Source organism: Eleutherodactylus coqui, chromosome 13 (assembly GCF_035609145.1).
Source record: "Eleutherodactylus coqui strain aEleCoq1 chromosome 13, aEleCoq1.hap1, whole genome shotgun sequence".
NCBI lineage: Eukaryota > Metazoa > Chordata > Amphibia > Anura > Eleutherodactylidae > Eleutherodactylus > Eleutherodactylus coqui.
Window position 1 is genome coordinate 12,664,570 of NC_089849.1, and position 23,710 is coordinate 12,688,279.

The 23,710-nt window shown below is 49.0% G+C and overlaps 1 protein-coding gene across 10 annotated transcripts; it reads left to right on the top strand.

Annotated features, from left to right (window-relative positions):
• The first annotated feature begins 212 nt into the window (after positions 1-212).
• Positions 213-23,710, top strand: TPD52L2 (TPD52 like 2). Of its 10 annotated transcripts, none has more exons than XM_066587880.1 (9): positions 213-291; positions 8,659-8,795; positions 9,913-10,061; positions 11,858-11,917; positions 12,714-12,815; positions 15,864-15,890; positions 19,197-19,238; positions 21,407-21,455; positions 23,514-23,710. In XM_066587880.1, the coding sequence occupies exons 1-9, from the start codon at positions 273-275 to the stop codon at positions 23,598-23,600; spliced, it is 672 nt and encodes a 223-aa protein (XP_066443977.1). In that variant the 5' UTR covers positions 213-272; the 3' UTR covers positions 23,601-23,710. The 10 variants fall into 10 exon arrangements, with proteins under 10 accessions (XP_066443977.1, XP_066443975.1, XP_066443976.1 ...); XM_066587878.1 differs by having other exon boundaries at positions 219-291; positions 8,632-8,795; XM_066587882.1 differs by having other exon boundaries at positions 283-302; positions 8,632-8,795.

Sequence of the window (23,710 nt, forward strand, 5' to 3'; positions counted from 1 at the left end):
GGTGCTATGTAGTGTTATTGGGGGGGCCTAGTAGTTGTCAGATGGATAGAACATGTTATAAAGATGTTACTGCTTTGTCAGGGTCGTCCTACAGACACCACCGACCTGTAATCACTGACATAAACAACCAAGACAATGGCGTCTCTGCTCCCTGCTCGGCGACATCTCTCAGGCATGACGTCATAGACATGCGACACTCGCTCAGCTGTTAATATTCCGTCGCCCGGGTCCGCCCAGAATTGTAAACAACTTCCGGTCAACGAAGCGGAGCGATGGATCCCGGCGGGCAGGGTGAGCAGGAGGTGGGGGGCTGCTCGCTGGCTCTGGCCTCACCACTGCGGTTGGGGGCGCTGTGGCTGCTTTGCGGGGAGTCACCTAATACATGGAGCTGCCTGGCGGGGAGGCGGATTAGTGAGTCGGGTGACATTGTACGGGGGGAGCTGTCACATTAGAGCTGTGTCCTGATATGGGATGCGGGGCTGTCAGGTGACATAGGCTGGGGGCTGTAGGGGTGTCATGTGATGGGGTCTAGATGTGGCATGTCAGATGGGGGGGGAGGCATGTCATGTGACATTAGTGAGGGGGCTCCGGATGGGTCATGTGATTATTTTTTTAACTTTGGGGGGTTGATATGTAGGGGAGTTGTGTCAGATGGAGGAGCTCTAGATTTGTCATGTGACTTTGGTGAGGGGGTTCTGGATGTGCCATGTGATGGTGGAGGGGTTCTAGATGTGTCATGTGACTGGGGGGGGGGCTCTAGATGTGTCATGTGACTTTGGTGAGGGGGTTCTGGATGTGCCATGTGATGGTGGAGGGGTTCTGGATGTGTCATGTGACTGGGGGGGGGGCTCTAGATGTGTCATGTGACTGGATTGGTGGCATGAAGGGGAGCTGTGGCAGATGGGGGCTGTAGGGGAGGCATGTCATGTGACATTAGTGGAGGGGCTCTAGATGTGTCATGTGATGGTGGTGGGGGCTCTGGATGGGGGATCTTTAGGAGGGCCATGTGACATCAGAGGGGAGGCTGTGGGGTGTCATAATGGAGAATGTCGTTTTTTTTTTTGTAGGGGTGGCATTATATTGGGGGGCATCTCCACTGGTTTACTCCGCTACCCCATTCCCATCTGACCGCTGCCTGTCCTCTCCCGCTCACATCATTGTCTTCACAGCCTATCAGCCCACTCACCTCTTTTTGGGGTCCGGCGGCCATCATGCAGACCCCACAAGCAATAAGTGTCTTGTCTGGTTTACAAATTCCCTTCGTTGGAGCTGAGAAGCGCGCTGCGTCTCTACATTCCATGGACGACCCGTTGATTTCTTTGATCACCTTGTCATGCCTCCCTTTCCCTGTGGGGGCGCTGCTGGCTTTGCCCACATATTACAGCTGATTGCTGGGAGTCCAAAGTGCTGTCCGTTCATCCTGAGGATCCTCCCTGCACGCGGTGCTTGTACTACGGCCGGCGGTTTGCTCCGTGCTAACATTCGGAGGGTGTTGTCGCACTATCAGGGCGGGGCTCCCTGGGTGTTGGCGTCTGCAGGGCAGCGTTATCTCACCTCTGTGATGTTACAAGCCGACTATATTATGCTTCATCTTCCCTAGTGCGTTATTACACGGTCCCCCTGCGATGCAGACATGCGGACCCTTCAGGGACTCGCCTTGTAGCTGCGCACCTCGCTGGCTGATAGAAAAGGGCCCTGACTGCGGGGCCCGTGTACTAACTTAGAGTTCCCCTATAGGGTGTTTGGACTGGTAACGGGCGTCTCTAATATCTCATTGACCTATCAGAAGGCACTTAAAGAGGTCCCTCCAGTTTTTGTCCTGGTGGGCTATCCTAAAGACAATTCATCAACTGTAGATCAGCGGAGGTCTATCCCTTGGGACCCCCAGCAATCAGAAGTCTACTATTGCTCGTGCGCTCATCCACTGAGCTAATATTTGCAGGTAGCAGACGGCTCTGTTCCCACTGCAGTGGCCAGGCTTGGTATTGCTGGCCAAGTGCCTGTTGAAATAAATGGGAACTTGGCCTGCAATACCACAACTGGCCACTGCAGTAAGAACGGAGTTGTCAGCTTCCTGCAGGAATCTGCTCAGTGCAATTGCTCTGGGGGCCATTTGACGAATGATGTCCAATCCTGAGGATAACCAACCAATAACTTATAACCTGACAATCCCTTTAAGAGCAGAAGGTCTCTTTAAACCACTCTTCTTCTATCTATGCCACTTTGTCATAAAACTACAACTCCCAGCATGCTCTGATAGCAGTGTGACATCACAACCAGGCAGCTTTGCTGCTCAGGACTCCAGGAGGGTCTTATAACCCAGTTTTACTAGAAGCCCATCTTACCCGGGCGTGGAATATGTTGCTCATCGAGGATGTCTGTTTACTGGTGACTTGTAGTGGAGAGGGGTTTTAATCTGGAAGGTCCCCCCTCTTCCCCCCCCCCCCCCCCACCGCCGCTGATTGCAGATGGGATACAGATAGGGATTTAGTGCCGTGCGGAGGATTAGAGTGATTGCTCTTGTGAGCTGGGGGGCCGCAGCGGAGAATCCTGCTGGATGACAGGCAGCGGTGGGGCGTGTGTGTGTGTGTGTGTGTGTGTGTGTCAACGTAACGAGGGCTACAATGTAGCAGAATGAACCCACCATGGGTCTGATTCTCCGAGTTCAGAGGCCTGAGGTAAGGCTGGGCACACTTCCGAGCTCTGGAGGGTGCAGAAGCCAGTGTGGACGGGCCCTATCCCTTCCGCTGGTGTCTGTAGTGACAGTACCGTTACGTGGAGCGAATATTCACATAATCGATGAAGTGTACGAAGACGGCCGCTCGTTTGCTTTTACACAGCGCCAATTTATTAGCTGGTCGTTCAAATACAAAGGACGCCCCCCCCCCCCCCCCCTTTTTTTATAGGCAAGCTGAAATGACACTAGTGACGGAACGTGTTACTGCCGCTCGCTGCGTTGGGGTCTTGTTCACACTGAGTGACGGCCGTTTGCATTTGCTTTCAATAATTCGGGGATAGCCATCCTTGTGAAGGTACCCCGACCGGTGCCAAGGGGCCCTTTAGTGATGGACACAGAAGCTCCAGACCTGTGAGCGGGTGCGACATTACCTGCGAACTTCCACGCCGGCCTCTGCTCTGCACTTGCCCTTCATCAGGGAGTGAGTGGATACAAGATGTGATAGAGGTGGGCCTGGAGGCTCTAGTACCCTGTTGTACCGCCTCTAGCTTGGATACAAGATGTGATACAGGCGGGCATGGAGGCTCTAGTACCCTGTTGTACCGCCTCTAGCTTGGATACAAGATGTAATACGGGTGGGCATGGTGTCTCTAGTACCCTGTTGTATCACCTCTAGCTTGGATACAAGATGTGATACAGGCGGGCATGGAGGCTCTAGTACCCTGTTGTACCACCTCTAGCTTGGATACAAGATGTCATACGGGTGAGCATGGAGGTATACAGGTTCTGTATGGTATCCTGCGGGGTATCGCTCCATATTTGTTATAACTGTGCCCATTGATCGGGCTGTGCCGGATGGTCTGGCTCACCTCCTCCTTTCTGCAAAGGACACGGCCTGTCCATAACACTCTCCCATAGAAGCTTATAGGTGATGTTACAGCTTCGCTCCTCCCTGCTCTGCACAGAGCATGCCCACAATACTTCACCATAGATGTCTATAGGTAATGGTCATCGTTCTCGCACAGATCACATTGCATGCCCACAACACTGCCCCGTAGAATTGAATAAATGATGGGTTGGATCTCGCCTTCCTTTTTCCTGTACAGATGATGTCCACAACACTCTCCTATAGGTGATGTCACAGCTCACCTCTTTCTCTCCCTGCACAGGACACAGAACATGTCCAATACTCTACTATAGAAGTCTATATACAATGGTCACTGTTCAATTCCTCCTCTCTGCACAGATCAGAGCATGCCCACACTCTCCCATAGAAGTTTATAGGTGATGTCACAGCTTACCTCCTCCCTTCTCTGCACAGAGCATGCCTACAATACTCTACCATAGATGTCTGTAAGTAATGGTCATTGTTCATCTCCTCCTCCTCTTCACACAGATCACATTGCATGCTCACAACACTGTCCCATAGAAGTGGATATGTGATGGTCAGATCTTGCCTCTTCTCAATTCCTCTACACATCACAGATCATGCCCACAACTGCTCCCGTAGAAAACGAGGTAATATCACAGCTCACCTCCTCCCCCTCCCTACACATCACAAAGCATGACCACAACTTTCTCCCATAGAAGTCGAGGTGATATCACAGCCCACAGAGCATGCCCACAACTATCTCCGGTAGAAGTCAATGTATCTCCTCCTGTCCACTGTGTATGGCCCACGAGGCTGCTGTAAAGAATTCCTCTAAATGCTGTAAACCGCAGCTCCGGGTTGCACTTGGCGGTCCGTAGTGCAGCTGTGTGTTATACGCTGGCAAACGTGAACTTTCCTCCTTGTGTATGGAGAAGCTGTAATTTGCCCCCTGGTCGTGCTTGAGGGACAATATAGCGCCATAAGTGGGCACCATATAGTCCCGGGGCCTATAGGAACACGTTGGCTGTATACTGCAGCCTGTAGGGGGTCCGTGAATGAGGTTATACTGTATGTAACCACCCCGTCCTTCTGTAGCGTGCAAGCAGCATATTAATGGGCGGTTGACCTTCCTGGTGCTCCGCCGTCCGGCGCCGGTTTCCTGTCATTGGCTTTGTTCTGAGTCAGCTCATCTGCTCTTATCTGCCGCTGCGTCTTGTCGGATGTGTCATTCAGGGAGATCTAATTTCCTTCGTGGCTCAGAATTCGTCTGCTGATAGTTAGACCCATCGTGATCCCATCAGACCGCGCTCCATATCCGCTGCGGATAGCGCGCCGCTTCCTGTTTATGTAGGTAGCTCCCGAAGTTCACGGTCTGCGATGGGACGGGTGCGACTCCTAGCGCAGCGGTCGTAAAGTTAGTGCTTTGTTTGCAAAAATCTGTGTCTTGGTAGTCGGCACGAGCGGATTCCTTTTTTTCCACCTTTAGGCCGGATTTAAATGGACGGGCGCGATATTGGTCCAAGCAATGCGGACCGAGACCGCGCAAGCGTGATGCGTTTTGTGAAACATACAACTGTTAGTGTGTTTTGTTTTTTTTGTTTTTTTTTACTTGCCCATAGGAGATAATTGGCGCAGGTTTTTTTTTTGTGGAATCACAGATAATTCGGACACGCTGTAACGTTTCCTTCTTGCTGCGAGAGAAAGATTGTATGTGTAACGAGACCTATTATAAAATAAAGGTCTCTATTTTCATTCGCGTTTCGTGTACCTTGCAGCGCACAAGAAAAATAGCCGGTGTCACTCGAGCGTAAGCACTGTAGCAAGTGCAAGTTTTGTAACTTTTGCGCAAGCAAAAAAAAAAGCCACCACAATCCCATTAATTGAATTTGCTACAGGTAAGCTTAAAAATCATATTGCATGTGCGTGTACACGCAAGCGTGATGCGACCTTGAAACTTTTCCTACTGAAACATACAATTTTCGTGTGCCGCGATGCGTTTTTCTTACAAATCCATCGCACTCGCAGGCAAAATCGTGGATTTGAGAACGGTTATCGTTGTGAGTTTCTCGGACTGATATATTGCGCCGGCCCGTGTTTATGCAGCCTTAGATTTGCTTTAAGGGAGTTATCTGAGACTTTCCCATTGGTGAGCTATCCTCAGTTGATCGTCGGGGTCCGCTGCCCACCGGGTCTGCTGCCATTGTGTACAGTGCTGTAAGCAGATAGCTCTGCCAGGTTGGTAGTTGAGGCACAGATGGTGACTGCAGTACCAAACCGAACCACTGTAATATGGACAGCGCTGTCTGTACTGTTAGCAGTCCCGGCGATCAGCTGATCAGCAGGGATCCTGAGGATGGCTCATTGATGGGAGAAGTCTCAAAAGTTCTGGATGAACTTTTAAAAGTTTATGCTGTCTACTAGAACAAATCCACGTGGAAACTATCATACATGTGACGGCGCGTAATCAGTCAGTGTCGCCGAGCGCAAGGAAGCCGCAGGCAGTTCTTCCTTGTCTTATTTCTGTGCCTGCACGCTCGCTGCTCTCCACTTTGTGATTTATTTGCCTTTTGTTTAATGCTGTTGCTTTTTATTTGCCGCACCCTCAGCGCGCGGGACGCCACGTGTGCGTGTAGAAGGCAGACGTATTACTGTGTGCATACGAGTCGCATGCCAGGTTAAAGCCTCAGTCACACGGGCAAATGCATATTTGGGCCGTAAAATCTGTGGTTTTGCTGCATAGTTTATTTTTTTGGGGGGGGGAGGGGGGTATATATTTGCATATATGCTTTTTTATTTTTTGTTTCATCTGTATTTTTTGCTTTTTTTTTTTTTTTTTTTTTTTTTTTTTTTTTTTTTTAATCCATGCAAATAATGACATGTTGCCAGTCTTCACGCAGTCATCTTGCACCATGTGATAGAAAGCAAATAAGCATATAATGTGTATAAAAGTTGACTGTTTGATTCCTAAGCTCATAGTGTTTTCCAAGACGCTGACAGAATTTGCTAAGACTTCAGTCCTCCAGTCTGTAGAGTCAACTGACGGCTCCTCCCCTGTTATGAACATCCATTTACTGCCTTTTCACTAAGCTATTACAGAGGGCTGTATGATGGTGCCGGAGATTAGGAGGATGGAGAGGAGAAAAAGCTACTATTACAAAGGGCTGTAATTCACTCTGGGTGGCCACCAGCAAGAGGATGAGAGATAGCTGTGTAGTATTGAGTGGGTGTGGTTATGTTACACAGCCTCTGAAAGGAGATGCTGAGCTTGTTCACCCTCTTGAGAAACCAGCTGATCAGTGCCAGTAACACCCAGAAGCTGGAAACTTGAATGTAAGAGTATGAGGCTTTCTTAAATGCATGAGAATGGAACCTCAATGCAAAAAAAGTGTAACTTTTTTTTAATTTTTTTTTGTAGGGGCGTAGTAAGATGCGTATGTATTGCTGGCTCCATCTCCTCTCTACTTCTCTTGCTGTTGGGGTACCCCAGGGCTTGGTCCTCGGCCCCTCCTCTTTATCTATACAGCCCCAATCGGGGTAATCATTTGCAGATTTGACCTCCAACATCACCTCCTATGCTGTTGACACCCAACTATACACCTCTTCCCACAACATCTCTGCACCTTTCCTTCAAAACATCACCGACTGTCTGACCCGCTGTCTCTAACACAATGTCCTCCCTTTTTGTCAAACTCCATCTCTCAAAAAATGACCTCCTGGTCTTTCTGCCATCAACCAGCCAACCTCCCCCCAACATCTCCATATCAGTATCTGGCACCACCATAACCCCTAGACAGCATCCCCACTGCTTCAGGGTCACACTGGACTCTGACCTCTCCTTTACCTTCCATATCCAATCTCTGGCCCGAACATGCCGCCCGCACCTCAGGAACATCACACAAATCCAGCCGTTCCTCACCACGGACACGCTAAAAACACTTGTCGCCCTCATCCATTCCCGACTCGACTACCACAACTCGCTGGTCATTGGCCTTCCCTGCACCAGATTCGCTCCACTCCGATCCATACTAAATGCAGCAGCTAGGCTCCTCTTCCTATCCAGCTGCTTCTCGGACTCCTCTGCACTATGCCAGTCGCTGCACTGGCTGTCCATCCATTGCACAACTCAATTCAAACTCGTCACCCTCACCCACGGAGCTCTCCATGGCGCCGCGCCACCTTACATCACCTCCCTCCTGTCCATATGTCGCCTAGGCCGCGCTGCGCCAACACGCTCAGACTAGACATTCCCCTTAAACGAACCTCCCATGCTCAGCTACAGGGCTTCACCAGAGCTGCACCGACCCTATGGAACACTCTACCCCAGAACATCTGGATCATCCCTGATGCAGGAAACTTCAGACGTGCCCTAAAGACTCACCTCTTCAAAGAAGCATACAAACTCCCTTGACTTCAGTGCCCTGCCCATCATGTACACCCGCTGCCCACATGCCCCCATACATCAAATGTGCTGCAAAATAAGTTGGCGCTATACAAATAAAGATTATGTATTCTTGATCAAAGGTTTCCATAGCTTTTATAGCATTGTAGTTCTAATGTATTCAATGCCAATAATTGCAGTATTCGGAGGGGCGCAGGGCTGACACTCGTCCTCCTACGTGGCCATCTGCCACTTCCCAGTGGGCTGTCGTGATCCGCAGCTTGTGGTTGGCGCAGCCAGTAGTCATCGGTTGGGTTCAGCTTTCTGTTTTCCTGCTCCGTTATGTCGGAGCAGGAAAACGGGATGTCGGATCTGTCCGATGGCGCCAGATGAACGCTGGTGACTATAATGGTGTCTGTCTGGCTCCCCATTACTCTTCGCCTCCGCAGGTGTGTGAGTAGTTTTGTGGTTAATCACTACAACTGGCTTTTTTCTAATTTGGGGAAGGCTCTTTATTTGCGCCATTGAAGAGACTATTCGGAGAATGCTTTGTGTCCATTTTATTAGCCTTACGGGGTTTGCTCATCGCCAGCTTGCTCTCGCTTTCCCCTTCCCGCTTGCACCTGTATGCCGCTTGCTCTGATGGTCCCTGCTTGCTTTCTGCTCGCTCCCTTCCCTCTGACTCTCCTTCTCCTCCCCTGACAGACATCAACCTTAACTCTCCCAACAAAGGTTTACTGTCGGACAACATGACGGACGTCCCGGTGTGCCCAGCAGGAACGCGTATGCCAGCTGACGCTGCAGGAGGAGCGCTGCCGGAGGGGCTGACCGAAGATGAAGCCGAGGAACTGCGCAGCGACCTGCTTAAGGTGCGTACGGTGATGATTTGGATGGGGGGGGGGGGGTGTAGAGTGAGGCCCTTCTTCAGGACCGGAGATTTTTCTTTCTTTTATTCCCGCCTTCCAGAGGCCATTACTTTATAACTTTTCCAGTGACATGGTCGTACGAGCGCTGCTTGTTTTGCAGGGTGGGTTGTAGTTTTCTTAATGGTATCATTTAATTCAGAGTATAATGTATAGAGAAACCTTTTTCAAATGGGAAGAAATATGAAAAAAATACATTTTTGGGGGGTTTAGTTCCTACAGCGTTCACAATGCAGTACCAACGACACATGAACTTCGTTTTGTGGGTCACTACGATTATAGTTGCATTACATGCTGTACCAATGTTTCACTGGCACGGGCAGGACTTGATGGGCATCTGTGCATTGCTGCCCTGGAAGCCATCAGTAGATTCCGGGGGGCCATGCTAGCCCATTGGACCTCCCCCCATCACACAGGGAAGGGGCAGGGAAGGACCCCCCCCCCCCCCTCCTCCTTTCCCTACGGACTGTTTAAACGCACGGTCAGCTTTAACAGCGACATCTAAAGGATAACCTGCCGCGATCAGCAGTTACCGGCGACTATCAGCTACGTCAGACAGCTGAGTGTGGGGCGGACTCTGCTCCGTACACCCTTTATGACTGCCTAATTGTAAGTTTTTTTATAGCCGGCAGTTGTGAAGGGGTTAAAGGAGGGCTTCACCCGGAAGCCGGACTTGCTGCTTTTGGGTGGAGTCCACTGTTGCCTCTCCCGGCAGTACCCGACTAGACTGTGTATGTACTGTACATAATGCGGGTCGGGGGTCACTATGGTAACTGGAAGCTGGTTGGACTGCGATGTGACGGACACGGACCATCTCGATTGATGGGATGATTGAGAAGTTAGCGCCCCCCTCCACAGCGTAGTAGAAGTCTTCTTGTCTATGTAAGAGTCTGACACCTAGTGGCCATTTTACACATTGCACCCAGACGTCCTCTATCAGAGACCCTCAAGTCATTGGAGGTTTGTTATGGAGGTGACGTTGTAGTAAATAATCTGCATTTCTTTGGAGTTTCTTCCCTCCCCCTTTAGATGTCTGATGGTGGTTGTTGTCTTTCCTCTGCAGGTGGAGGAGGAGATCCTCACGCTGCGTCAGGTTCTGGGGGCCAAGGAGCGTCACGCAGCGGAGCTAAAGAGAAAGCTGGGCCAGACGCCCCTCAACCAACTCAAGCTCAACCTGTCGAAGAGTCTGCATGAAGTCCAAATGTCTAACGCGTGAGTTGTCCCTGGAGTGTCACATGACTCCTTAAAGGGGTTCTGCAGATGTAAGGGCCGTCTTACACGGACCGATAACTCCTGCAGATTCCTGACCCTGAGGGAATCTAACTATCGTTCAGTGTAAGTGCCGCCCCGACTTCAGTTAGTATTTTATTCACTTCTCGTTCAGTTTCTGCATGCATAGAACGGATCGGCTCGTGTAAACATGTAGTCATTCATTTATGAACGATGGCCTGTTTACTGTGAATGGAGGTGGGCGGACCGGAGCAATCCCCGCCCACTGCGCCTCCATTCACTGGTGTTGCTCTTTCCTGCATGTATAAGCATCTGCGCCCAACAGGTCGTTCCGTGTAAAAGGGCCCTTAGTATAAAAAGCACATCCCCGGACTTCACATTCCCTGCCCCTTAGGCACCGTAGCCTAACGTTTATCTCTGGGACGACCGGTCATGATCTGCGCCCGATAGCTCGTCCCGTGTCAAAAGAGCTCTAAAACGTGATATCGTGCAGCATGTGGTCTTGTGGCCCTAGTTTACACCTTAAGATCCAAGCATGGTAAATATACAACGCTTGGTCCTGGGCTTTAATCCTGGCCGATAGCAGAAGTACAGCAAGGTATTAAAGCCTCTGCTTCTGCAATCAAGCAGGAGCAGGTTGGGTCCTCAGCTGTCAGACACGGCCGAGGATCCGGAGGAGAAGGGAGAAGCTGTTTTAACAGTTTCCGCCTTCTCCTTTTCGAGGCGACGTAGCACTCGATGAGTGCTATGTACTAAAGAGTGGAAGTATTGCTTCCACTACGTGACCCACCAATCACATGACCACCAGGTGCCCCCTGTTACATCAGAGCTGCAGGGTCCTAGCAAATATGACTACAGGGGATGTTTTCCCCCTGTAACTGGGGCTCCTATGGATGATACAGGAGAAATGTATGAAATTGAAAAGAAATACAATATGAATGACCCCCAGGGGTCTTATGACATCATGGGGGACACAGATAGTTAAAAAAAAAAAAAAAAGTCTAAAGAAGTAAAATAAAAATGACCGACCGCCAATGCCAACCGAAACGATGCGCCCTGTAATCAAAATCTATACATATTATATATTAAAACATCCAAAACAATGAGGTACCCAGACCCATGCTTTATTTTAGCGTAAATATACTACTTATTAAAAACTATATATTTTTTTTTAAAAAACGCCCTATAGGTCACGGAGAAAAAAACGCTGCAGAAATAATTTTGGTAGCTGAAGGAAGAAGAAAAAGTCCGTAAAATCCCTGAAGTGTCCGGTCCATTAGGGGTTAAACTGGACAAAGGCGCCGCATATTATGCAGTAGCGTTCACTGACTGAAAGCTCTTATGTCCGACGGTTGGAAGCTTTTGGGCGACTTTAGAGATATTTCCGTGCGTTAGATTTCATTGCAGAAACTTCAAGGGCTGTAAACCCCGTCCGTCCGTCCGTCCGTCCGTGTGGCCGTTCTTGCAGTGGTTTCTACGAGCCGCATTTGGATGATCAGAACAGTCGGAGATTCCTGCGACTTATCTGCTGCGTGTGAATTTCCCCCGGTGTTGGCCGGTTTCTTGCACGAGCCTCTCCCTCCTGACCTGTATCATGATTTATGGTGCCGCAGTACTGAAGTCCTGCGCTTCTGACTGCGACGCAGCGGCGCACGTGTTTGATCCTCCACCCCCTGCCTTGTGAAGACTCAGTGTCCGCCCCCGCACACCGAGCCGGGCGACACGTCTGCATGGTACTCGGCTTTCTCATTAAGATCCCGCTGTCCATTTTGTTTCAGTTACGTTAAAACATCAGAGAAATTTGGAGAGTGGAACGAGAAAATGACGCAGTCTGATGTGTGAGTCCCTCTGCAGCTGCTGCCCCCCCTCCCTTAGTAGTGGCCGCAAAACGCGTTTCGCGAATGAAGTGCGTTACTTATGCTTCGCCATGTAGGGTGGCACAGTCTGTACGATTGTGGTGTGATTTGGCAGTATAGGGTTGAACTGTGGGGGCGGGGCATGTATGGAAACCATTTTCAGAATTTGGCACAAGCAGCATGAATCGCTGACCCCTTCCTGTCAGCTTGTCAGAACATGTCAGCACCGCCATCTAATCTGCAGCGACTACAAGAAGCTTCCTGTCCGTAGGAGCCAGTATTCCTGCAGAATGATGTCATCACCCCATGGGATCTACACTGCGACGAATTGCTGCAAATCTGAAGGCCAAAGAGGTCCAACGAGCTACTAGATGGGGGTCTATAAGGTGTATGTGGATGGAATGCTTTGTATTGCGCCTGGAAAGAAAGCTCGGTGTTTGCAGGTGGATGAATGTTGTGTTTGCAGGTGCCATGTAGGTGACGGCTGGTGACTTTCCATCTGTATCTTCTAACCTGCCCTACTACACTAACCTGCTGCTTAACTTGCTTTGCTAACCGACTACTCCAACTAGCATGGTGGCCGGGTGGTCAGAGCAGCTTCAACCATATCTGTCTGTATTGGGCTTGGCCAACGTTCAGGAGCCGAGGGGAGTTTTTTTCTATTGGCTACATTGATGAGCTGAGGGCAGTCTTCCTTGGCTCCTGAAGGTCTTTGTGCCTCTCGCTGCTCCTCCTGTCATTGCCATTTGTATTCATTTATATTTCCTGCATCTTTCAGCTACAAGAAGACTCAGGAGACTCTTTCAACTGCCGGTCAGAAAACCACCGCTGCGCTGTCTACGATGGGCACCGCCATCACCAGGAAACTGGGGGACATGAGGTAAAATGGTGAACCCCCAATATATCTTGTGTTCTGTACAGAATAGTTTATTTTCAGATGTCACATTGCTCTCTGACCAGTCATCCGCCCGCCCTCCCCGTGCTTCCTAGTGTAAAGTCTGCCATTCTCTAACTGTTTTTGGGGTGTGTTTGAAACAACGAATGTACGGATGGTCCTTCTGGTATTAAAAAAAAAAAAAAAAAAAAAAAAAAGTGATAAAATCGACCGAGTGCCGCCTGCCGGGAGTCCTGCTATTAGTGGTCACATGACCTGCGCTCAAGCAGAACGGTGGAAGAGCCTGATGGGCAAAACGCCAGCTTTCTGAAGAACAAAAACTGGGTTATCAGAAAGTACAGAAACGCACGATAATCGACTCGCTGTTTCCACTGTCCACGTCGACGGGCTGTAAGTGCAGATATCCATCCCTGCTCAGTGATGCTACTTGGTGCTGGATGCAAGATCCATCAGATCCTCTGCACCAATGGCATCCAACTCGATTCTACCTTTCACTTTTCAGCGTCCCTTTAGGGCACAGTAAAACAGACCACCTGGGGTCGTTCGACGCGCTGGCGCCCTCATTTTTTTTCATCATGTTATAGAAATCTGTTAAAGGGGATGTCCAGCCCCTTTAAAAAAAAAATGCCCAGAATACTTGAAAACGTTAATTAATAGTCCGATTCCCTGCTGCTCTAGTTCTAGCGCTTTTCAGGGTCTTCCACTGGTTTTCGTACTCCCTAGTCTTTGGGATAGACGCGTGTGCTCTGCAGCCAATCACTGGCCTTTGTGATTCACGTTGAGATGGACATGTGACCGCTGCAGCCAATCGGTGGAGGTATAATGTCACTGCCATTGTCGGTAACTAGCTGCAGCGGTCACGTGTGTTGTCAACAGTGACCAAGTGGTGCAGAAACAGCAGTGGATGGTCGGCAACCGGTTTCTGGACAGAATTCCATACCGGGACTGGAGGGGGGGGATATATAACCTGCAGTTGTTCTCCATTCCCCTGGCCAATTCCAGGTCCCATTTTCAGCCGGTGCAAGATGGCCATCGCAATGTTCAGACTACCAAATACTTACAATGCTTTGGTAGTGTTAGACTACCACTGTACTATACCTGCTCTCTGATTGGCTGGAGTGTCTCACGCATTGGCCTATCAGCGAGCAGCAGGCATTGGCTAGATTGAAAAAGGCTGCAGCCATCTTGGATGGCCAAAAATGAGGCCCGGAATCGGTGGGTCTGAGGGGCGGCAGGTAACTGCGCTACACTACAGTGATTGTTGGAACATTGGTGCGCCGTGTTGTTGGCCCTGTACACCTGCTTGCACTAACTAACATGTCTGTTTCCCTGCTGACGCACTCCAGCTTGGTTATGGCTGGAGCAGTTCTTGTACCCCTGGAGATGATCGGAGGGTAAGGGTCTGTGTGCCTTGAGGTGCTCCTACTCTTCTGAATCTGCTTCTCTCATTCCTGTACTAAACCTGTTGCAGGAAGATCCGACACGTTGCAGTCTACATTGTGACAATCAAACATGGCTGATCTAATTGTCTCCCCTGACAGCAGATTTCAGGTGACGACTGGAAGCTCTCTAAAGAAATCGGATAAAGGAATTAATAGAACTCTAAATTGTAGCTTTTGCAATTTTTTTTAATTTATCTTTTCAATAAGTTTACAGTAAAAAAATTAAGCAAGCAAATATTGATAAAAATCTGCATTTTGTGTCCTCAGTCTCTATGCAGACCTGTGTGTTTCCATGGTTACAGACTACAAACTGTAGTCAGATTTGTCACTCCCTTCAACCAGGCTCCTTTTTTTTTTTTTTTTTTTTTTTTTTTTTTTTTTCCGGTTTGCAAAAGGATGGGCGGAGAGAACAGTAAGGGCTCGTTCACATCAGTGCTGAAAGGAGGCGCGCTCCTTCAAGTCAAACGGATCCGGCTTATGATGGCATCGGACGGACCCTCTTGACTATAATGGGGTCTATTCAGCTTCCATCCAACATTCTACAGGATGAACTAGGGTTGCGTGCCGCATTATATTACATCCTGCATTCTAGCAGAATTCGGGGACGGCAGGTCCGACTGTTGTGAACTGAACCTAAGGGCTCATTCACACGACACATTTGCATTTCTAATTACACGCTAATTTTTTACGCCCATAATGCTGATAGAATAAACCCCATTGATTTGCGTTGGAGGATTCAGATGAGCGGATTTTCGGTTGCATGCAGGAAATCTCCCCTCCTGTTTTTGTATTCATGGACTGAAAGTGAACTTTAAAGTCTATAGAATTGTGTAAATATACATAAGAAACGCATGAAAAAAAAAGCGTAGGTACTAAATATGCTGAAAATATGCAGGATATTTCAGCAACCAAATACGCATACGCCCGTGTGAATGAGCCCCATGGGTTCTCTTAGACTGGCCAAGTTCTTGGTGCTAGGTAACTTGCGCCGATCGCTACTCATGGAGTTTCCTCTTACACGGGCTGAGAATCCACTTACGGAGGTGAATGATCTTTTATCATTCGTCCCCATTAGCTGGCTGTACATCTCCCTGTTCGCGCGAGAAGATGTACAGCCAATCGGCGATCAATTTGCGCTCATTGAGATCAACAATCAGCCAACGAACGAGCGATTGTTGGTTCTGTTACACAGCTCAGTTGTCGGGCGACTAAAATGTTTTGCTGCACCTTGTGCCCAAACTTTAATCGGGTTGTGTAAAGGACCCCAACGCAAGATACTCTGAACACAAGGGTTCTTTATAGACTGTAACCATGGAGACGCATGGGTCCATGCAGGAGCTGTAGACGAACTGTCCTTTCTTCTTTTTATCAGTTTCAGGGAGCGATAAAGGCAGTAAAAGTACTCATACCCTCTTAGAAGTGGTATAATGTGCTCCGCTGAGGGTGAGCCGATGCCACTCGCCCCTCTGGCAGGCTGTGGGGGTCACGGCAGACCCTCTTGCTGATCTCCACATGGACTTCTGTGTGTGTGTGTGAATGGGCTTTAGGGTGCTATAGTCTGACCTCTGTCTACTCCTCCATTCCCTCGCAGGGCTCTCCCCTTCTCCCAGTCTTTTAGGTAAGGGGACATGTTCTGTGTTCTCCATCACATATATTGTGTATATATGTAGATATATATGCCCGTTGGTCCCTATACGTGTTATGAAACCCTGCAACTTGTTAATGCATCCACACTAAATGTTATCGATCAACCAAGTGAAGCTCCTGACTTGCAGCTACTTTACTAATTTGATTAGGGAGATTGTGTGGAAATGATTCCCTTAAGAACCTAATAATGTGGGGTTACAGTTTAGGGGGTTTTCCTATTAAAGGCACTTATTCCTTAGGAGGGGTGATAAATGTCTGACTGCTAAGGGTCCAACGGCTGGGGGCCTTGGTGGTCCTGAAATCCAGTGCACCCAAATGCCCCATGTGAAGGGAGCAGCGGGACATAAGCATCCATTCATTTCAGTTGGCAATCTTCTATCCCATATTAGTTAACGGGTGGCACATATACCGCCGCTCTGTTTGTGTCATTTGGTAGCGTCGTTCCCACTATCACTGGGCGATGGGCTATTGTACCCCCAGTGATCAGACATTTATCCCCCATCCTGTACCTAGGTGATAAATGCCTATCCGTTGCAAACTATTGCTGGGCCAGCCAATCTTGCGGATAGACCATCAGATTGGTGGACCTCTGCTGATTGACTGTTTTCTGGCCAGTGCACTGCAATTCAAGAAGCAGACAGCTCAGTTTCCCCTGCAGTGGCCAGACTTGGTACTACAGGCAAAGCTGCCGTTCACTTCAATGGCAAAATGGCTTGCAATACCAAACGTGGCCACTGCTGTGGGAACGGTGCTGTCTGCTTCCTGCAGAAACTGGCTCTGTGCATGAGTGCCCTGACCCAGAAGACAGCTGACTGCTAGAGACGCCTGCAGATGAGTCCATGAATAGTTTGCAACTGGACAATTTCTTTAAGTTTCCACCTTTTACTTTTATCGTGGGTCATGCTCAGTGAATGCTCTTGTGGCGTTTCATTGAACTTTTACTCTTATCCTCACAATCTGCTTTGCAGAGGAGTAACGGTACTTTTACATGGGCCAATAGTTGCCCGAGTGATCGCTGAAAGGGCTGATTTACAGGCGACTGTAAACACGGGGTGTTGTAGTCGCTAGTCGGCTCACCCAAAAACCAGACTCTCGGCCTATGAGCGACCGCTCGTTCACCCCAGAGGAGATCTTTGGCGCCCTCCGATTATTGCTCCTTTGTGAAGGCGCAGCAGCGATCATCGTGGGGCGGCTGCCGGACACTTAAGTGTTCAACATTTGTCCCATGTAAAAGTACTATTGTTCCCTGTTGTCAGCCGCTGTGGTGTGGGATGCATCTAGGAAATTGTCCCGGTTTCCTGCGCACAAAATAGACTACTGCAGTGTATTAGCTGGAGCCGGGTGCCAGTCATGTGATCAGTAACACCGCAGCGGCGGCAGAAATCTGATGACCCTTCTGCAAAAAAAGATCTGGCTGGTGATGCTAGATAAAAACTGTTTCAGCAGATTCTCCAGTAGCCCTTTCCCTGCATGCTCCGCACGGCCGTGACTCGTCATGTGGTCTGTCTGTAGCGTAGTTGCTGTACTCCGTCTGTTGCCGTCTTCCTTCCTGGTACTTTAGTGACGACTATTTGTGGTGTTTTGTTGTGCGGAGTGTTGATGTGCAACAAGCAGCCAGACCTGTAATACCAGCGGTTCACCAAGCCCATCAGACTGTGGGAAAGGGATCCCAAACCAAGTAGAGGCGTGAGCGGGGTCGAGGTGCGGCCGTGTCCGGCTTTACAATGGGGTCAGTTGTTGGAAGTGCAGAAAACTTTGCCCCTAATGAATCTCTACATTGTCCTGTGGTGTGAGGCTCCATAAATATTCACATCCATATGTGTGGAAGGGCTTAAGGGGAACCGGTCACTTCCTAAAAGCGCTATAAACCATATGGCGGTCTTATAGGACAGGGGGTGTGCTTTTTATACTACGGGACATCTGTTGGGCGCAGATGCTTTTACCCCGGAGCGATCGTCGGTGAATGGAGGCAGAGCAGCCAAGGATCGATCCATTGACCATAAACAGGCAGTTGGTCATAGGTGATAACTGCCTGTTTACCTGGTCGATCCGTCCAGTTTTATGCATGCAGAGCTGAACGATGGAGGAGAAGCAAACAAATTCTCGTTGGATCAGTCAGCATTCACACTGAGCGATCATCGGGTCCCCACTGGATGCAGGAATCAGAATGAATATCGACCCTTGTAAAAGAGCACTTACCCGGCTTCCTGTTCCCACTCTGACGCCTGTGGAAGTCAACGCTTGACTCGCTACTTCAATCAGTACGTGTGTACTCCCATAGAACCCCCCCCCCCCTTCCCACTGCAACCCCCCACTCACCCACGGCGCCCCCCGAATCTTTTCGCCCGAGTACGGAAGTACCCGAAATTCGCGGTGCTCGGGCAAAAAAGGGGTGTGGCCAAGTAGGCTCGCTCATCTCTACTAGCGATCACTCGTCCCCATCAGTAGTTTTTTTTTGGCCCATTTAAAAGAAAATGAAACATGCGCCTATCAACGTGTTGGTCGGCCCTCGTTGGCGTTTTGTGGGAGTATTGCACAAGAATGGGTCTTGCGATGTCTTGTAGAGGGACGGGGATCCGTGCGATGCAAGCTGCGCCTGAGATTTTCGGGCACAACTCTCTATCAGCCGTGTAAATACGCCCCTATTCAGATGGCTGTGATCTCGTGCTGTACACGGAGCCGTTAGTAGGACCGGCCAGACGTGCGGTCTTGTACACGGAGCCGTTAGTAGGACCTGCCAGACGTGCGGTCTTGTACACGGAGCGCTCATAAGAACTATCTCGGCATGGCCTTGTTCTGCTCCTCTGAATAAGGCCTATGCTTAAACGTTACGTTTAGTGCTTCTCTAATGTGACACAATGCAGCCGGTTTACAAAGATTACGTGCGAGTTTAAGCTTTAAAATGCGCCATTTTATATAAACCGGGCGCATCTTTAGAGACTTCTGTCCAACTTTGTCATTTATTAGTTGGCTTAGTTTGTCAGTTTTTGCACCAATGAGCGCCTGATGCTGCAGATACTTATATTTTTAGCAGATCCTGTTGAAACTCAAATATGATTAACAAAGGAAAAGAAAAATTGTGCCGCCAATGAGAGCGCCCCCTATCGTTAGATTATACTGGCTCCTAATATATTCTTGGGGACGTCGCCGCTGATGTAGTGTGTATATGGTGTGTGACAGTTACTGACTGCTTGGTTGCCGTCCTCATATGTACTTATGCCCGACGTCTCTTCTGTTCCCTAACTCTGCTTTCTGCTCCCACATGCCTTCCGAGTAGCAGTTATTCAATCCGCCACTCCATAAGCATGCCGACAATGAGGTAACGTACAACCGCGGAGCCCAGGCTGGCATTGCATGTTCTGCATCTTTCAGGGTAGTTTTAGTTGGCATTACTTAAAGCCTCCGCTTGGCCCTCCTTACAGAGAACACCTATAAACTGTGTGCATGTATTTGTATATTAAACTATTGATGAACTATCCTTAGTCTAGTAGGTCGGAGGGGGTCTGCCACCATCTATTGAGCTGATTTTCGCAGGAAGGTAACAGCTCTGTTCTCACTGCAGTGGCCAGGCTTGGTATTGCAGGACACAAGGTTGAGCTTCCCATTGAAGTGAAATCCCAAATCTGGCCACTGCAGTGGGAAACAGATCTGTTGGCTTAAATGCACTAACCTGGTGATCAGAAGACTGTGGACCCCCTCTAATCTACTATTGATGGCCTTTCCAACGGATAGGCTACTAGTAGTTAACTGAACAACCCCCGTTAAAGCCTACCAGAACAGTATTGTTGCCTATACGAACCAGGTGTGCTGCTGTCATTGTAAGGCTGGGTTCACACGGGGCGGATTTTCGTCAGGAATCTCGCGGTTTGGCCGCAGCAAAAACCGCGAGATTTCTGCCGGGAGAACCGCCGCGGTTTAAGCCGCGGCCGGCGCTCCCATAGAGGACCGCAGCGAAGAATGGACATGCTGCTTCTATTGAAACCGCAGCTGCGGCCACCGCAGCCGCGGTTTCAACCGGATTTACCGCAACGGATTAGCCATCCCGTGTGGACGAGATTTCTGAGAAATCTCATCCACATGGCTTGCTAATCCCGGGATTAGCGGCCGCGGGCGGTTTTGCTGCGGGCGGATCTGCTGCGGCAAAACCGCAGCAAATCCGCCCTGTGTGACCCTAGCGTAAAGGATAGAACAGGACAAGCATCTGCTCCGTTTCAATGAGCCACATCAACACTTTGTCTGTTCACACATGATGGGACTTGGGCAAACAGCCTTACAGGATAAGGGCGCTACTACACAAGTGCTAGCGCCCCCCGCTGGGGCTCGTGGTTTACAGGTAATTGCTGGGTCGAACTTGCAATCCCAGTTGCAGCCCTACAATTGGCACTAAACTGAGTGATAGCGCCCCTCATGTAACAGCGCCCGAGGGTGTAACTGCACTACTACGTCAGCAGTTTGTTTGGCGTATGCAGCAGGGCAGCTGCCAGCGTATATGGTATACATAGGGTCTTCAGCTATCTGATACCAAAGGAGTTGTTTTGGCATCCGGGTGCCAACTGTATGGCGTGGTGTCGTCTGCTGCGCTATTCCTTACAGAAGCACCCAGTAAAAATGTTGCTTGTGCTTAACCAATTCCTGACCGCCCATGCCTGTTAATAAAGGGAGGTAAAACGTCTGGTCAGGTAGTGGTTAATATAACTCTGAAGACTGCGCCTACAGGCGACGTATGCCTATATTGGCGGAAAATCATCTTTATGTATACTGTGCCCCTCCGGCGCCGCTTATATCTGTCGGAGCCGCTGGCGCAAAATCCTGGGTAAAATAGCGCGGCATGCTGCAGTACTTTGACTGGGATAATGCTGCTGGCCCGACGGCACCTTGATGGACCCCATTATAGTCAATGGGGTCTGTTGAGTGCTGTCTGTGAAATGACGAGTTCAACACTTTAGCAACTTTATAGCCAAATAATGGAAATTAAAGGGGATGTCTAGCTGTAAACTAGTGATGGCCAATAAATAGTTTATAACTGGACCACCCCTTTAACAAAATCTATTCTTGGAACAATATAGGTTGGACACATAAGTTCACACCATCGTTAAAGGGGTTTCCAGAACTTTAAGCATTTTTTCTGCTGATGATTGTCTGCCACTTGGGATTTCTGGTGTCGGTACGGACAGGGCAGAAAAACGATCACGCCATCCGCCCTGCAGTGGCGCAGGTTGGTAGTGCTGGCGCAGCTCCCACTGAATTCAAGCTATGCATGCACTAACCAACCTGGTCTGCTGCAGTACGGACAGCGACCTCTGTTTCCTAAGCTTCCTGGAAGGACAGCGGTGTTGGGGATCTGGATGTCTGAGCCCCGCTGATCGATTGATCAATAGAAAATAATGCGCAGAGTCCCGGGCGAGCCCTTTAATTCTGTATAAAACAGTCATCTGTATGTTCTTGACCAGTGGTGATAATGGAGCCTTTTATATTGATCTTTTCTAGAAACTCAGCCACCTTCAAGTCGTTTGAAGAACGTGTGGCGAATTTAAAGGTGAGCGAACAAAAGTCTAGGTGCGGTGTCCCGCCGGCTCTGGCAAAGTGTCAGCATTGTAGTTGGCAAACCTGGCGGCTTATATTCCACGTGACTCTGAAATGCCCGTTTACATCCGGAGCCGGTGGGGACTGTTCACATAGGATGTTTACATGTAGCAGATTTTGGTGCAACCTCTTACCCCTTCCTTTCCCAAATCTGTAGCAGACTGCGCCATTTAAATTATTTCAATTTAATTCACTTTTATTTTTGATGCAGCATTTGTCCGGTTTTCTGTTGCTGAAGACTCGCACAAATTCCGCTACGTGTGAACACACCCTTATAGGAACCCGTCACTGATGCTTTCAGTACTCTTCTGCTTAAAGGGAAGCTGTCATTACCCATGAGCAGTATGAACTAAGTTATGATGCTCACAGGGCCGGTCTGAGGAGTCCGGGGATGTACCTTTTTATGGTCACACGACTCCCGTTCCGGCCCTGTGGACAGTGCCGCGCGTTTCCATTCTCTGCAGGCTCCGTCCCTGCGCTGGCTTTCAGGAAATGGGGAGCCGGATTAGTATAAAAAGTCCATCTCTGGACTCCTCAGGTCCTGCCCTGTTAGCACCATAATCTGGTTTATGGTGCTCATGGGTGACAACAGGCTGCCTTTAACCCCTTAATGCTGTAACTATTTCTTCTATCGTCCGGGATTAAACCCCTAGGACCAAGAGCCGTATATTTACAGCGCTTGTTCCTGAGCTTTAATCCCGCCAACAGCCGAAATACGGCGCGGAAGTAAAGTCTCTGCTCCTGCAATCAAGCAGTAGCAGGTCGGGTCCACAGCTGTCAGACACAGCTGAGAACCCGGAGGAGGGAGAAGCATTTTTACCCGCTTCTCCTTTCCAAGCTAGATAGCGCTCAATGAGCTCTATGTACTAAAGAGTGAAAGTTTTTCTTCCACTATGACCCAGTGATCACATGACCATATGCCCCTTGTCACAGCAAAGCTACCGGGTCCAAGCAGACCCAGATCAGCTCTGTCATACAAATGGAAGCGCCTTAACTAAACCGCACCATAGTGATAATGTGATGCTTTTGGGTATACATGTTTGCCCTTCAGTATCTGTCTGTTAACCCTTTAATTAACGCTGTTAATTCTGACAGCGGCATTTAAATGCCCTGAATAGCCTTCACGATAAGATCGCGAGGTGCCAATCGGTTGTCATGGCAGCCAAGGGCCTTGTGAAGTTGCTCCAAGGCTACCATGTATTTTTGGCTAGTAGAACAGGCTTGTGGGCTATCCTAATAAAAACTTGGTATAGTCTTTAATTGAATTGGCCCATGGAATAAAGTTACTCTGATGTTTTGCCACAGTGTGAATGCTGTAAAAACAAAGATGGCGAAATTGTGTCTCTTTCCATTTTGCTTTGCTTAGAAATTTTAATCTGTCTCCAGTCCATCATATGGCACCACTAAAAATAAATTCATCCCACAAACAACCCGCAGACAGCGACGTCGCCTGAAAAATAAGGGTTAGGATTTTTTTTGTATATGGGGAGGACAAGAGGGGGAAAAAAAAAAACTGCATCTTTACGGGTTAAAGAGACTTCCAAAATGTGAACAGTCGGCTTGAAAGTGTCCGGCTTATCACTACTGCTTCTAGGATACGAATTGGCACAGTATGGATCTCTACAGCAGCAAGGTCCAGTGCAAAAGGAACTTTATAGCACGTTTCTATGCCGGATTGGGGTCTTCGTCAGGTAACAGGAGCCCCAAGTGGTTGTTAGTAGTTATAATTGTAAAGCTTCTATTTAAAAACTGCTGCTTTCCAATATTTTTGCTGCATTTCTGTACGGTTTGGGGTTTTTTTTTTTTGGGCTTGTTTTTTTTATTTTTAGTGTATATTCACACAGCAGAAGTTTCTGCACTTGAGTCTGTCCCATTCATCTGGATAGGGCTGCTTGTGGAGTACATGGATTTCTCGTTCCGATGAATGGGTCAGTTGCAGGAATATACCCTCTTTTGTGTGAATATACCTTTTTTATATGTTTTTACTCATTCATGTCTTCTCTGTTTCCAGCCCCGGGTATCTACAGATGAAGGAGCAAACGGAAGCCAGAATTTGCATTCTCCAGACAATAAATCACAGGATTCTGCCCCGTTCTAGGTCGTCGCCATCATGTCACCTTCAACTTTATTTATCCATCCTGTCCTGTAGCAACTTCTTCATCTCAAAGCCCAAAGGGCTGTCAGCAAATAAAAATGACACTAACCTTC